This window comes from Ictidomys tridecemlineatus, chromosome X, assembly GCF_052094955.1.
Source record: "Ictidomys tridecemlineatus isolate mIctTri1 chromosome X, mIctTri1.hap1, whole genome shotgun sequence".
NCBI classification, from domain to species: Eukaryota; Metazoa; Chordata; class Mammalia; order Rodentia; family Sciuridae; genus Ictidomys; species Ictidomys tridecemlineatus.
This window is the reverse complement of record NC_135493.1, coordinates 76,411,536-76,428,279: the sequence shown is the minus strand read 5'-3', so window position 1 is coordinate 76,428,279 and position 16,744 is coordinate 76,411,536. Positions and strand designations below refer to the sequence as shown.

Here is a 16,744-nt window from a genome sequence, read left to right as displayed (position 1 = left end):
ACATGCTAGGCAAGTGCTTTATGAGAAAATTTGCACACTATAAATAATGCATACTTGAATAAAATCCACATATCATTATGACGTGTGCTACAAAATGGCCACCGCAGCCCCTTTGATTTCTTTTCTGAAGTTCTGAGTTCTTTCTTTTTCTGGTTACCAGAATCTGTGTGCATATACTTTGCTTGATAATTATTATGATAGAAGGTCTTTAGTGAAACATGGAAAACAATCTTTTCTGCACTTAATATAAAATATTACCTTTTTCTTTGCATTTTCTTAACACACAAGAAGCACAAAATGAATTCTGACAAAATGGCCTTTCAGGTTTTCAGAATTTATTGATATGTGGTGCTGAGAATCGAACCCAGTGCCTCACACATGCTAGGCAAGTGCTTTATCCAATACATGAGAAAATTTGCACACTATAAATAATGCATACCTGAATAAAATCCACATATCATTATGATGTGTGCTACAAAATGGCCACCGCAGCCCCTTTGATTTCTTTTCTGAAGTTCTGAGTTCTTTCTTTTTCTGGTTACCAGAATCTGTGTGCATATACTTTGCTTGATAATTATTATGATAGAAGGTCTTTAGTGAAACATGGAAAACAATCTTTTCTGCACTTAATATAAAATATTACCTTTTTCTTTGCATTTTCTTAACACACAAGAAGCACAAAATGAATTCTGACAAAATGGCCTTTCAGGTTTTCAGAATTTATTGATATGTGGTGCTGAGAATCGAACCCAGTGCCTCACACATGCTAGGCAAGTGCTTTATCCAAATACATGAGAAAATTTGCACACTATAAATAATGCATACCTGAATAAAATCCACATATCAGTATGATGTGTGCTACAAAATGGCCACCGCAGCCCCTTTGATTTCTTTTCTGAAGTTCTGAGTTCTTTCTTTTTCTGGTTACCAGAATCTGTGTGCATATACTTTGCTTGATAATTATTATGATAGAAGATCTTTAGTGAAACATGGAAAACAATCTTTTCTGCACTTAATATAAAATATTACCTTTTTCTTTGCATTTTCTTAACACACAAGAAGCACAAAATGAATTCTGACAAAATGGCCTTTCAGGTTTTCAGAATTTATTGATATGTGGTGCTGAGAATCGAACCCAGTGCCTCACACATGCTAGGCAAGTGCTTTATCCAATACATGAGAAAATTTGCACACTATAAATAATGCATACCTGAATAAAATCCACATATCATTATGACGTGTGCTACAAAATGGCCACCGCAGCCCCTTTGATTTCTTTTCTGAAGTTCTGAGTTCTTTCTTTTTCTGGTTACCAGAATCTGTGTGCATATACTTTGCTTGATAATTATTATGATAGAAGGTCTTTAGTGAAACATGGAAAACAATCTTTTCTGCACTTAATATAAAATATTACCTTTTTCTTTGCATTTTCTTAACACACAAGAAGCACAAAATGAATTCTGACAAAATGGCCTTTCAGGTTTTCAGAATTTATTGATATGTGGTGCTGAGAATCGAACCCAGAGCCTCACACATGCTAGGCAAGTGCTTTATCCAATACATGAGAAAATTTGCACACTATAAATAATGCATACCTGAATAAAATCCACATATCATTATGATGTGTGCTACAAAATGGCCACCGCAGCCCCTTTGATTTCTTTTCTGAAGTTCTGAGTTCTTTCTTTTTCTGGTTACCAGAATCTGTGTGCATATACTTTGCTTGATAATTATTATGATAGAAGGTCTTTAGTGAAACATGGAAAACAATCTTTTCTGCACTTAATATAAAATATTACCTTTTTCTTTGCATTTTCTTAACACACAAGAAGCACAAAATGAATTCTGACAAAATGGCCTTTCAGGTTTTCAGAATTTATTGATATGTGGTGCTGAGAATCGAACCCAGAGCCTCACACATGCTAGGCAAGTGCTTTATCCAATACATGAGAAAATTTGCACACTATAAATAATGCATACCTGAATAAAATCCACATATCATTATGACGTGTGCTACAAAATGGCCACCGCAGCCCCTTTGATTTCTTTTCTGAAGTTCTGAGTTCTTTCTTTTTCTGGTTACCAGAATCTGTGTGCATATACTTTGCTTGATAATTATTATGATAGAAGGTCTTTAGTGAAACATGGAAAACAATCTTTTCTGCACTTAATATAAAATATTTCCTTTTTCTTTGCATTTTCTTAACACACAAGAAGCAAAAATGAATTCTGACAAAATGGCCTTTCAGGTTTTCAGAATTTATTGATATGTGGTGCTGAGAATCGAACCCAGTGCCTCACACATGCTAGGCAAGTGCTTTATCCAATACATGAGAAAATTTGCACACTATAAATAATGCATACCTGAATAAAATCCACATATCATTATGATGTGTGCTACAAAATGGCCACCGCAGCCCCTTTGATTTCTTTTCTGAAGTTCTGAGTTCTTTCTTTTTCTGGTTACCAGAATCTGTGTGCATATACTTTGCTTGATAATTATTATGATAGAAGGTCTTTAGTGAAACATGGAAAACAATCTTTTCTGCACTTAATATAAAATATTACCTTTTTCTTTGCATTTTCTTAACACACAAGAAGCACAAAATGAATTCTGACAAAATGGCCTTTCAGGTTTTCAGAATTTATTGATATGTGGTGCTGAGAATCGAACCCAGTGCCTCACACATGCTAGGCAAGTGCTTTATCCAAATACATGAGAAAATTTGCACACTATAAATAATGCATACCTGAATAAAATCCACATATCATTATGACGTGTGCTACAAAATGGCCACTGCAGCCCCTTTGATTTCTTTTCTGAAGTTCTGAGTTCTTTCTTTTTCTGGTTACCAGAATCTGTGTGCATATACTTTGCTTGATAATTATTATGATAGAAGGTCTTTAGTGAAACATGGAAAACAATCTTTTCTGCACTTAATATAAAATATTACCTTTTTCTTTGCATTTTCTTAACACACAAGAAGCACAAAATGAATTCTGACAAAATGGCCTTTCAGGTTTTCAGAATTTATTGATATGTGGTGCTGAGAATCGAACCCAGTGCCTCACACATGCTAGGCAAGTGCTTTATCCAATACATGAGAAAATTTGCACACTATAAATAATGCATACCTGAATAAAATCCACATATCATTATGACGTGTGCTACAAAATGGCCACCGCAGCCCCTTTGATTTCTTTTCTGAAGTTCTGAGTTCTTTCTTTTTCTGGTTACCAGAATCTGTGTGCATATACTTTGCTTGATAATTATTATGATAGAAGGTCTTTAGTGAAACATGGAAAACAATCTTTTCTGCACTTAATATAAAATATTACCTTTTTCTTTGCATTTTCTTAACACACAAGAAGCACAAAATGAATTCTGACAAAATGGCCTTTCAGGTTTTCAGAATTTATTGATATGTGGTGCTGAGAATCGAACCCAGAGCCTCACACATGCTAGGCAAGTGCTTTATCCAATACATGAGAAAATTTGCACACTATAAATAATGCAAACCTGAATAAAATCCACATATCATTATGATGTGTGCTACAAAATGGCCACCGCAGCCCCTTTGATTTCTTTTCTGAAGTTCTGAGTTCTTTCTTTTTCTGGTTACCAGAATCTGTGTGCATATACTTTGCTTGATAATTATTATGATAGAAGGTCTTTAGTGAAACATGGAAAACAATCTTTTCTGCACTTAATATAAAATATTACCTTTTTCTTTGCATTTTCTTAACACACAAGAAGCAAAAAATGAATTCTGACAAAATGGCCTTTCAGGTTTTCAGAATTCACTCTGCAATTTTGAATACCTCAGGCAGGTACAAAAGCTATTTACAATCTCATATATGTTGGAAGACTGATTTCATAAAGAGTACTTTTTCTATTTGAGCTATTGTATTTATTCACTTTTAAATATTTTAACAATTTATTATGATGTGTGCTACAAAATGGCCACCTGAAAAGAAGGGATGGCTTTAAGAACAGCTCCTACCCTGATCATTTAGGCTCTGTGAATATACCAAAAGTAGCTCACCATTCTTATTCCTCTAATTTAAAACAATTATACTATCTTTCTGATGTGTGGAATTTTTTGTTGAGGTGTGAAAAGATATTCTAATGATTCCTGGAGCACACAAAAAAAATGACCAATTGGGGCTAGGATTGTGGTTCAGCGGTAGAGCGATCGCCTAGCCTGTGTGAGGCTCTGGGTTTGATGCTCAGCACCACATAAAAATAAAATAAAGATATTGTGTCCAACTACAACTAAAAAATAATAAATATTAAAAAAACAATTTACAAAACAGAATTCTAACACTGGGAAATGAACTCATTGACAGTTTTAGGTTTTTCATTTGTTAGAATTTCTTGGACTTGTAATTCAAACTTAAAATACTAAGCCAAGGGCTGGGGATGTGGCTCAAGCAGTAGCGCGCTCGCCTGGCATGCGTGCAGCCCAGGTTTGATCCTCAGCACCACATACAAACCAAGATGCTGTGTCCGTAGAAAACTAAAAAATAAATATTAAAAAATTCTCTATCTCTCTCTCTCTAAAAATAAATACTAAGCCAATACTAAAGCTGGATGAAACTGCTAAAGACAACACATGCAGAAACATCAAGAGAAATGTAGAGAATGTCTTCCATTGCAAATGTTTTAATTCATTCTCTTTAATACTGAATTTATCATGTTTCTACCATATAGAATTCAAGAGATACTTTCATGACTGTTTTATTCATTTGGAGGAAACATTTATGATTAATCTGTATAAAAAATCTAAATCTAATCTGTTGCTTCAATTTGTAAATTATTCTAAATGATAAAGATAAGAAGGTAGAACACAGAAGAAATTAAGGCCAAAATCTCACTCCAAAGGGGTTTCTTTTGTGTTTTAAAAAGTTAAATGGCAATGTATTTTCAAATGTTAACTTAGCCTGGTATTATGCTTATTATTATAGGGAAGGATCTAATATTATACTTCAGGAGATATAAAAAGGGCCAACAATCAATACCCAAATTAGTAGTGGAACCAAAGAATAAATTATTACTCAGATGAAGAAAAAGTGGTAAAGGCAGTTAGAAATAGAAAGAAAGTGAGTAACCTAAAAAAACAATCAAGGTGAAACTGGAATACACTGAGAATAGTTAACAGTAACCCAGACTAACACTGGGGAGTTAATATGTACCTGAGAATATACTAGGAATTGCATATATGCATGCTCATTTAATCCAACACAAAAAAGTGAGGTAACTATCAGCATCATCTCTATTTTTCACCTAAGAAGTGTGGCTCAGAAGTGGCTTGCCCAAAGCCCACAGCCAGGAAGTAAGAGAACATGGGTTGCAACCAAGGCCTGACTACAAAGCTTGTATACTCTGTGAGCCAAATAAAGTATGAATTACCTTTCAGGGTTAAATAAATTAAGCTGAAATGTCTTATGATTTCTGAGATACATCTTGAAAAAGGAAATTATTTTGGAATCTTTTTCTCTTCTCCCAATCACAAGGTGGCTGGGGGAGAGCAGGGGAAGATTGGAATTAGGCCTTTAAAAATGAAGAGTAAACAGCTGAAAAACACATCATGACAAAAAAGAGCTAATATTAGTACAAGGAGATTATTTTAGGGAAGAATTTAGAAGAAGAGAGAACAAATTAAAAGTAAATTAAATTTCAAAAGGTAATAGCCGCATAATTAAAAAATGAAAACCATATGAAAAATTGTGCTGTACATGTGTAATAAGAATTATAATGCACTCTGTTGTCATATATAACAAATTAGAATAAAAAATGAAAAACAATGCTAAAAGATGTTCAGAAAATAGCCTCATTCTCACCCTTACTTCCATCCATCTCATTTTTCTTTTCTCATTAAAGGTAATAGTTCATATTGTTTCATGTATATCTTTCTGGAATTTCTTTATGCAAAATACAATTATTTATGTGCTTATTTCTCTCACTTCCTATATATACTATACACACTGATTTATACCTTGCTTCTCCTGCTAAAAATATAAGAAAAATTAACACTAAAATAACATAGAAGCCCTTTAGAGAATGATTTTAAAATATGACCAAAATCTATACTGACAAATAACAAACCCTAAAATTAAGCAGAATAAAATTAAATTCCAGGCTCCAAAATATGTTAACTTCTTTTAACCCCAAATCATCATTTCAGTTATTAGAAAGTACTGAATACTTTGTAATATAATTGCTTTTCTTTATTCTGTGTTTCCTCAAATATCAAATGGGTTTAATATAACTTTTTGAGTTTTAGGCAGTCTTCTTCTTTGGGTCTAGAAAGTTAGCATTAGTGTTACTAGGATTTTCTAAAACTAGTTTCTTTTTAATATTGCATATATTTAAGGTATATAACATGTTTTGATATACATATACATAGTAAAATGATTATCTGTCAAGTAAATAAACATCTATTTTCTTAGTTATCTTTTGTGCCTGAAATCTATTCACTTAACAAATTTCCAGTATACAATATTATTATTTGTAGTCATCATGCTGTACATTAAGTCTCTAGGTTTTCAATCCTAGAAGTCTTCAAATTAAGCCTCAATGCAATACTATTCTAATGAATATAAAGGAAACAGGTAATAATTTCTTACAGTGAGTCCAATTTTAGAAACTCAAACTATTTGAAAGATAAAACAATATCTAACCAAAAATTTGATACTTTACATATAGAACAAATCATACCACATGGCACTTTAAAAATGGTGATACAATTAAAAATAATGTTGTTAATAAAACATTGGAAATCAATGACCTAAATGAATACAATTATAGCTACCTATGCTGGAAAAATTGCAAAAGTTAAAAAACTGAACACAAATAATAACCAGCATTAATGAACAACAGATGAAATAACTGGTCAGAGGCTGGTAGTCATGGAGACAGCTTTTAGTCACCTCCAACACAGGTTCCAAGTTCGGAGGCTTCCTGGTATTTGATTTAATTACCAATGAGTCAAAGAATTCGTCATAACACTGAATAAGCCATAAAACGATGAGTTAGAATTGGAAAATTCAAAGCAAAATTTCACTTACCTTCCCTGTTAGAACTGAAGGAAATTCAGTATCAAACTTGTTGCTCAAGCCAAACCTTAAAAACAAAGAACAAAATATATTCTATCCAGCATATTGAACCTTTTTCCTTTCTTTAAAAAAAGTTACAAGCCTGTTTATTTTTCTTTTGGTTTTCTGATTTTAAAATGTCTCTTGAATATATGCATTTTTATGTTTTTGTACCAGTTTAAAAGAAACTTAATTTAAGAAATAGATACAGAGTCTTAAAAAACATTAAATTAAAAAACAAAATTGTCCTGGATTTTTTTTCTGGTACTGGGGGATCAAAGCCAGAGCCTCATGCATACTAAGACCAGTGCACTACACTCCCAGCCCAGTGGAGGAAAAATATGATAGTTATAGAAAGTAAATCTCTGACTTTTAATCCAAATTAATAGTAAAAGAACTTTTATAAGAGCAAATGTTGGGCTGGGGTTCAGCAGTAGCACACTTGCCTGGCATGTGTGAGGCACTGAGTTCTATTCTCTGCATCACATATAAATAAGTAAATAAAAAAAAGGTCTATCAACAACTAAAAAAATATTTTAAAAAAGAGCAAATGTCATAATAAAAATACCCCTCTTTACCATTATTGTAGCCTTTGGAACTATATGACTTAATAACTTGTGAACAGTTACTTTTAATATACTCAAGGATTGATCCTTATGAGTGGCTTTCATGTATTCAATGAATTTTAAGAAAACAGATTTCACCCTCTAAGGCTTTCTCTTCAATTATGCTCACTAAAATATGTAGTAAGAAGTCAAAACTTAACACACACACACACACACACACACACACACACTCACACAGCCAATAAATGGGCAAAAGAACTAAACAGACATTTCTCCAAAGAAGAAATACAACGGACAATATATGAAAAAATGTCCAACATCCCTAGCAACCAGGGAAATGCAAATCAAAACAACACTGAGATTCACTCCAGTTATAATGGCAATCATCAAGAATAAAAATAATAATAAATACTAGCAAAGATGTGGGGGAAGAGGTACATTCATACATTGTTAGTAGTACTGCAAAGTACCACAACCATTTTGGAAAACACTATGGAAATTCTTCAAAAGACTAGGAATGGAACCACCATATGACCCAGAAATCCCACTCCTTGGCATTTATTCGAAGAAACTGAACTAAGCATACTATAGTAAAGCAGGAACACCACTGTTTATAGCAGTGAAATTCACAATAGCCATTTTATAGAACCAGCCCATCAACAGATGAATGGATAAAGAAAATGTGGGATATAAACCAACGGAGTTTTATTTGGTTGTAAAGAACAACAAACTTACAGCATTTACCAGTAAATGGATGGAACTGGAAAGTATCATGCTAAATGAAATAATCTCAGAAAGTCAAAGATCAAATGTCTTCTCTCCTTTGCAGAAGCTAGAGAGAAATAAGGAAATAAAAGGGGAAGGATCCCATGATAAAAGAAGAAGGATCAGTGGAGTAGAGGGAGACTGAGAGGGGAGGAGGAGGGATGGGAAAATGAGGAACTGTGGAATGAAATTGACCAAATTATGCTATATACATATATGAATAGACCACACTGAATTCACTTTTTTATGCAAATCTATAAAGCATCAATTAAAAAGACAAGAAATACAAGGAAAACCACTATAGTACAGGAAGGAGGGCAGGGGAAGTGAGGAAAGGAGGGAAAGTGGAAATACTGGGGATTATAATGGAGCAAATTATATTCCTTGTATATATGAATGTGAAAATGAATCCTATTATTATGTATAACTATAATACACTAATAAAAATATTTTTAAAGAAGTCAAAATGAATTTTATTAGCTTTTCTCACCTATTTGTTGATTTCAGTAGGGACAACATAGTTATTTCCTCAATGTCACACCATATCATAGTGATTACAATTTTACACTAGAGGATGATAGGTTGTAAACAAAAACATTGAGAACTCCATGAGGAAGGTAGTAAAAGTTACCAATAACTATGTACTTACCATGCTAAGTATATTACTACAAAACTTTAAAAGCTCTCAAGATAAGTATTATTATCCCCATTTTGGGGGCAAGGAAGCTGACAATAGAAAAAATAAATACATTAATTACATGACTTGCTCAAAGTCATGTATATACTAAATAAGTGGGGGAAAACAAAATTCATATGCTGATCCCTATGCCTTTTCTGTTCTGTATTAAGCTCCTTGAGAACAGAAACCATGGGTTATTTTGCTGCTTCCATTATAGATAATACTATAATGCAATCCAGTAGTTTTTTTCAGTACCAGGGATTGAACCCAGGGCACTTTACTACTAAGCTACATGTGGTCCCTCCCCCAGCCTCCACACACTTTTTTTTTTTTTGAGACAGAGCACTTAACCACAGAGCCACATCCCCTGCCCATTTTTATATTTTATTTAGAGACAGGGTCTCACTGATTTGCTTAGGGGCTTGCTTAGCTACTGAGGCTGGCTTTGAACTTGCAATCCTCCTGCCTTAGCCTCCAGAGCAGCTGGGATTATAGGCATGTGCCAGGCTAAAATCTGATATTTCTTAATAGATGGAATATTTATTAAGCTTATTATATATATGTATATGTATATATATATATATAAATGTTGTGGATGAACCTTTATTTTATTTATATATTATATATACACACATATATATGTTGTGGATGAACCTTTATTTTTATTTATTCATTTATAATGCTGAGGATAGAACCCAGTGCCCTCATACATGCTAGGCAAGATCTTTACCACTAAGTCAAAACCCCAGCCCCTGATTTTTTTGATGCTGCCATTTTACTGAAAATAATTTTTTATTCAGCAAAGATAAGTTCTTCTTGTCTTATTTACTGCCAAATTTAATGTCCTCCTCTAAGTAGAAAATTTTTCTCTTGACTTTGCAGCTGTGACACTGTTGATGATTTCCTTCTTAACATTCCTACTCTTTTCATTCTATACCAACTCTCAGCTTTAACTCATTTGCTTCACAAAGGCAAGTCTGCAGTTCATTAGCATCCGATAGCTTGGACAATCTCACCTATGCTAATGCCATCCAATCTATTTTCTCTAGTAACAGGTATTTTTCCAACATGCTCTAGTCCTTCATCTTCAATTGTAAAATGAAATTTTCCATTTGGATATCTTGCCACAAAATAATACATTGTCAGGCTGGAGATGTGACTCAGTGGTTAAGTACCCCTGGGTTCAATCCCTGGTAACAAAAGAATATATGACGTCAAGTAAAACATATCTAAAATTAGATGTAACCCTTTCTTGGAAACTGTTTCCTCTTTGTACTTTACTCTCTTCCCTTAACCTAGACCTTGGTATCATTTTTTTGCACCCTCCCTCTCCTATTTTTTGCACCTTTATTAAAGTAAATATTCCCCAAATCCAGTCACTTGCTCCTTTAAATTCTCATAATGATTCTTTCCTTCCCATTGCCACTGCCTTGGTCTTTGCCCATGATTTTCTTGCTTCCTGTCCTTAGTTCAAATTGTACACAGCCTTCAGTTCCAACTCCACTATAATGCCTTGAATGCTCAAGTTAATATGGATTCCCTTTCTCTGAACACTCATAATCACTTCTGATCTGTATTACACAATTCAGCAATTAAAATATTATCTTTAATTCTTTGCTGCCCCATATAAAATATTGAAAAGGAAATGTTCTGGTTAGGTTTGTAAAGCCAGACCTGTATTTTGTTTTTTCTGTATTCTTCCTAGTACTTAGCCCCAGTGCTGAAGTTCTTAAGAAATATTTGCTATATTAACATTACTGATTTTTCTCTAATATAAAAATTGTTATTTCTAAAAAGGTATATTAGAAATGGTAAAGAAAGTATTATTTTACTTCCTAAATCACTCCCTGGTGACCTATGTACAAGTTGCCCCTGTCAGTATTCTATGAGGAATTGATTCCAGGCCCATCTTGGGTATCAAACTTCTTAGATGTTCAAATCCTTTATATTAAAACAACACAGTATTTGCATATAACATATGCATACCCTTCTGTATACTTCATATAATCTCTATTATTACTTACAATAACTAATACAATATAAATTCCATGTAAATGTTACATTGTATTGTTCAGAGAATAATGACAAGAAAAATGCCTGTACGTGTTCAATATGATGTGATTTTTTTTCCAGATATTTTTGATGTGCAGTTGGTTCAATCTGTGGATGTGAACTAACTATATATCCACATCAAAAAAGTATGAAGAAAAGCAAACTATGCTATTTCTCTCTTATAATTTTGGCTAAAAGTAGCAATCCTGTTTTTGCCTACCAGGGATTATTTTTCTCTAACTTTTCTCTTTAGAAACTGAGCACATAAAGAGAATATTTAACTCAAAGAACCTTAGGCCCAAGAATTTCACTTACTAGCCACTAGCAAAATGCTGAAATGATTGCTGATGAATAAAATACCTCACCTGTTTCATAAACAACCCATTAAGAACTGTGAGTCCACAGAGGTTAGACAATCTCATCCACTTATTATTCATCATTGATAGATATTAGCCCAAGATGTGAGGCTCTTTAGTATCAGACAAACAGGCACTTGGGAACTGCTCAGGCTGCCATTTTATCGACTTCATTAAATATAGAATCTGTTATGTGTTTGAAGCCAACCCAGCTGGTGATTCTCAATTATTGCATTTTCTTTGTAAGTGTTTTCTTTTTTTAATATTTAATTTTTAGTTATAGATGGACACAATATCTTTATTTTATTTTTTATGTGGTGCTGAGGATAGAACCTAGTGCCTCAGGCATGATAGGTGAGCGCTCTACCTCTGAGCCACAACACCAGCCCTGTCAAGTGTTTTCAATGCCCCAATTTTTAATTTCTTGGAACAATTATTTGTAGTAAAGGAGATTAAGGCAAAGAAGAATGTGTCCTTTTAGTTGCTCTTCCCTCTTTTTCCCTCCCTTTTCATCTTTTTGAAAACAGCTATACGTCAGCCTTTCAAACCTTGCACAAATTAAAGTTCCTGTGCCCAGGTTGCTTAAGCATAATAAAATTCTGCCAACACGAAACATGATTTCACTAGAAAACTTAGAATTAAGTCTGAAGCACATGCTCTGAATTCTATTTACTTTATCAAGGAAAGACTATGCCATATAATATAAATTTTTAAAAGATTCTATTTAGATCTCACTTATCTTTCATATGGAAATAATCATGTCTTTCTACACTGTAACAATGGCAAGTCAGATAGCTTCAGCATTCTCAAAGCCTAAAACCTTATGAAATATTCACTACACATAAATGCAAATTAACAATGCATCACTGTAATGCCTCAAAAACAGCTGACAGACGAGGCATTCCATTTACTGATTTGGGAAGTATCAAAAATTTGCAGTGCTAAGTTTTTATAGAAATGTGCTGTTTGGCAAATTTGGCCATCTTTTTCTTTTCCTTTTTTCTTTGGTACTGAGGATTGAACCCAGAGGTGCTCAACCACTGAGACACATTCCCAGCCCTATTTTGTATTTTATTTAGAGTCAAGGTCTCATTGAGTTGCTGAGGCTGACTTTGAACTTGCATTCCACCAGCCTCTCAAGCCTCTGGCCTCAGCCTCCCAAGCCTCCAGCCTCAGCCTCCCAAGCTGCCAGAGCCGCTGGGATTACAGTCCTGTACCACTGCACCCAGCCATCTTTTTCAATTCTATATCTAATAACTTCAGCTTTTTTAGATTAGTTTTTTAAAATATTTATTTTTTAGTTTTAGGTGGACACAATACCTTTATTTTATATTTATGTGGTGCTGAGGATCAAACCTAGTGTCTCATGCATGCTAGGTGAGTGCTCTACCACTGAGCACTGAGCCACAATCCCAGTCCTTAGATTAGTTTTAATGAAATGATTTTATGAATCCCTGGGATTTGGTTAATCTAGAACCCCTACTAATTTCTATACAAGTGTGCTATCAAGAGTAAACATCCATGTTTTAAGAAATATAAAGAATGTGGTAATGTCTATAAATAGGGAAAAAAAATCTCATGAGATGTATTTTTTTCTGTATTTCAACACATTGGATCCAAATAGTTCTCCTAAAAATATCAAGAAGAAAACCGATAGAGGCCTGGGAATATAGCTCGGTTGTACAGTGTTTGCCTAGGATGTGCAAAGCCCTGGGTTCAATCCCCAGCATCAGCAAAAAAAAAAAAAAAAAAAAGAAAGAAAACTGATAGGTATACTTACATGCAATATCACTCACACTGGGCTGGGATTGTGGCTTAGTAGTAGAATGTTTGCCTAGCACATGTCGGGGTTTGATTCTCAGCACCACATAAAAATAAATAAATTGATGTCCTTTTGGACCACAGGGCTCTTCCCAGATCAGAGAAGCCCAGGTGTAGGCTCTACCAGAGCCAGAGGGACAACTCATCCTGGGAACTGCTCTGGGGCTGAGAGAGCAGCAGAGCCCACCAGGCCTTAGCATTAACTGGACCTGAGGAAGCTGCTGTCTTCTTTCCTGCCCCATGAGCAGCTCCATCCCTGGCAGGCTGCCCTGCCAATCCACTCCATTTTGTTCACGTTTCCTTTCCACTCTTCCTGCCAAGAGCAGGCCCCTGGCTCTGTCCTGGGGAACGTGTATTTAAGAGAGACCTACACTGGTATTAAAGCTGGTTAGTTTTATAAAAATACATAAATAAAATAATAAATAAATTAACTAATTAAAAGATTGTGTCCAACTATAACTAAAAAATTACTTAAAAAAGCAATAAAATGTAGCAGAATTGAGAATGAATACTAACACAATACTTAAATTTTTAAGTATTTACAATTCAAGCAAATAAATATGAGGAAGTACTCTTCAAAACCCAGAGAGCTATCAATTTTTCTTATTTTTCTGCTTTGCAACTAAAATGTTATGAAGTCCCTTCTCATTTTATTTTATGAAATATGATATAAGATTTCAATTTTTAAAAAGCCATACTGGCAAATTTTTAAGAAACCATCCTCAACTTCTGGAGGATTAATTTCCACATACATTTAATATTAATATATTTAGTATTAAGGCAAAAAAAATCCACTGGAGATATTTTAAACTATCACGTAGCTGAAAGGTTTTAGAAACAACCTACTCCAAATCCTCATTTTGTATATTAAGAAACCAAGGCCCACACACGGGAAGCAAATGACCAAGGTCACTGGGCCAGGAAGAAGCACTCGCACTTGCAAGATACCCCAGACTCAATCCCCTGCTCTATTTCCATAGCTGCCTATATTTAAGGAACGTCAGACTGAATAGTGCTCTAAACAGGGGAAGAATGACTGTATTCATTCATATAAGGATTAGACAGGAAGAATGGATATGCAGGTGGATGGATGTTTACATTATTCAGAAAACATCACGTTTCTGTTTTTTAGAATCCAAACCTTTTGAACAACCAATAAATAAATAAATAAATAGATAGATAGATAGATTAATTAATTAATTAATTATTTTTAAAAAAGAATCCAAACCTAGTTCTCCTCACATGTCACAGCAGTCACCGTTTTTCCACTAGGCACCGATCCTGGCAGCAAAGAACCCTCTAGTACATCCTGCAGTTTAGAAAATATTCACTTGCCACCATACCTACACGAAAGGAAACTCACCCCTACTCCAATACCTCTCTCTGGCTTTCAAACCCCTAAGTTCCCAGTCATACGCTTACTCTTCACACGCTCACATTCTCCTTACTTACTTTATTCCTATTCACCCTCGTTTCTCCCTTTTGGCCAGGCACGCCTCAGTCAGCCCTCCCCCCACTCCACAGGCCCCTCGATCGTCTTCTCATTTCTCTGTCTCCAAATCCCAGCCTTTTTTCAAACCTCATGGCCCCCTCTTGCTTACACAGTGATGTGGCCTGCGCCGCGCACCAGTACAGGGTCCGGGGCATATCTCCGCAGATGCTCCTCGCTCACTACCCGAGGCGGGGGCGGCACCTCCTCCTCCTCCTCATCTTCCTCCTCTTCCTCCTCCTCCTCTTCTTCCTCCTCCTCCTCCTCCTCTTCCTCTTCTTCGTCATCATCAGGCCCAGAAACAGACGACAAAGACGACGGCGGCGACGACGACGTAGCGGGTTCTTCTTCTTCCTCCTCCTCCAGTTCCGAGATGGTGTCGAACTCCGCCATGTTGGGCAGCAGGATGCTCATCACGTGACCTGGAGATCGCCGCCACTCTCACCAAGAAGAGTTTGAACCTGCGGAGGTGCTGGAAGAGGAGGGGGAAGAACTGAAGAGAAAGAGGCGGGGGTGGGGATAGGACTTGAGGAGACGCGCCTGCGTGTTGTGCAGATCGATTGTGGCAGGGATGTTGGAGGCGGGGGAATGAGGGAGAGAGGTGCAAAATCAGTGTACGCTTGCGCAGCTCCAAGGGGAGGGGGCCTTTAGAGGTGAACTGCAGGGAATTTTCGAGGTCCGTTGGCAGGTGCTGCTCTTTGGGTGTCAGCTAGTTGTATTCCTGGGATGTACTTCTGATTTTTATATCCTGTTAATTAATACTGGGTCTTATTATTCTCAGTGGAGGCAATTGAAGGAAAGCACATTCTATAATAGTGAGCTTAGAACTTTGCCCAGAATATCTCAGGGTATACGTGTATCAATATCTGACGTTTGTTCAGTATTACAGTGTAAGAGATCTGCATTAGAACTTTGCCACAACTTTAGAAGCAGGGTGAACATTTTTATTAACATGTTACTAAAGAGGGAACATTCGTGGAAGACTTAATACTGGTCAGAGAGCTCTAACTGTGTATCTTATTTAATCCTCCACAACCCTGTATGATGATCTCATATTACACTTGGGAAATGTAATTTTTTTCTTGTTATTTTTAGTTGTAGCTGGACACAATACCTTTGTTCTATTTATTTATTTATTTATTTAGTGCTGAGTTTGGAACCCAGTGCCTTAAACGTGATAGGCAAGTGCTCTAACCACTGAACCACAACCCCAGCCCAGGAAATTTAAATGGAGAGAGAATAAATGACTTGTAATGGAGCTACTAATGGCAGACCTGGTTTTTTATTTTATTTTATTTTTTAATTTTTGGTACCAGGGACTGAACCCAGGGGTGCTCAACCACTGAGCCACATTCCCAGCCCTTTTAATTTTTAAAATTTTGAGATAAGGTCTTGCTAAGTTGCTTAGGGCCTCACTAAATTGCTGAGGCTGGCTTTGAACTTGCAATCTTCCTCCCTCAGCCTCCCAAACTGCTGGGATTTCAGGCGGTGGCCACCACACCAGCTCAGACCTGGTTTTAAATTTGGGAGTCCTTTCTGATTCCAGAAGCCCAGTAGCTTAACCAAAAGACCATACTGCATGAAGTTGTTTAGAAAAGTTTTGTAAAGTGGTGCATTTTAGGCTGGTTCTTGAAATGTGACTGAGAAAGAATATGCAGATTTGGATTTGAGGAATTTGTTGGGGGTTGGGTGGATGGAGGGAGTGTAGGAAGCATTCTAATTTAAGGAAACATTAATTAACATTATCCATTTTCCAGACTCTGAGCTACATTCTTTCACATACAGTGTCTTTGTTAACCCTTAATCATGTGAGGTGAGGTAGGCATCATCATACCTATTTTACAGATTATAAAACTGAGTCTCAGTAAATTTTAAGTAATTTGTTCAGATCTATGGTGATCTTTTTTCATTTCAAATG

General features: G+C 35.4%; 1 protein-coding gene across 3 annotated transcripts in view; it reads right to left on the bottom strand.

Annotated features, from left to right (window-relative positions):
* Chic1 (cysteine rich hydrophobic domain 1) overlaps positions 1–15,447 on the bottom strand; it is a 46,319-nt gene extending 30,872 nt beyond the window's left edge. The window contains exons 1-2 of one of the 3 annotated variants that reach the window (XM_078033964.1): positions 14,939–15,447; positions 7,072–7,126 (exon numbers count right to left, since the gene is read on the bottom strand). In XM_078033964.1, the coding sequence (XP_077890090.1) occupies positions 7,072–7,126; positions 14,939–15,240 (357 nt within the window). In that variant the 5' untranslated portion in view covers positions 15,241–15,447. The remainder of the gene's footprint in view (positions 1–7,071; positions 7,127–14,938) is intronic. The other 2 variants (XM_078033965.1, XM_021734664.3) reach the window with 2 other exon arrangements.
* Positions 15,448–16,744: the final 1,297 nt, after the last annotated feature.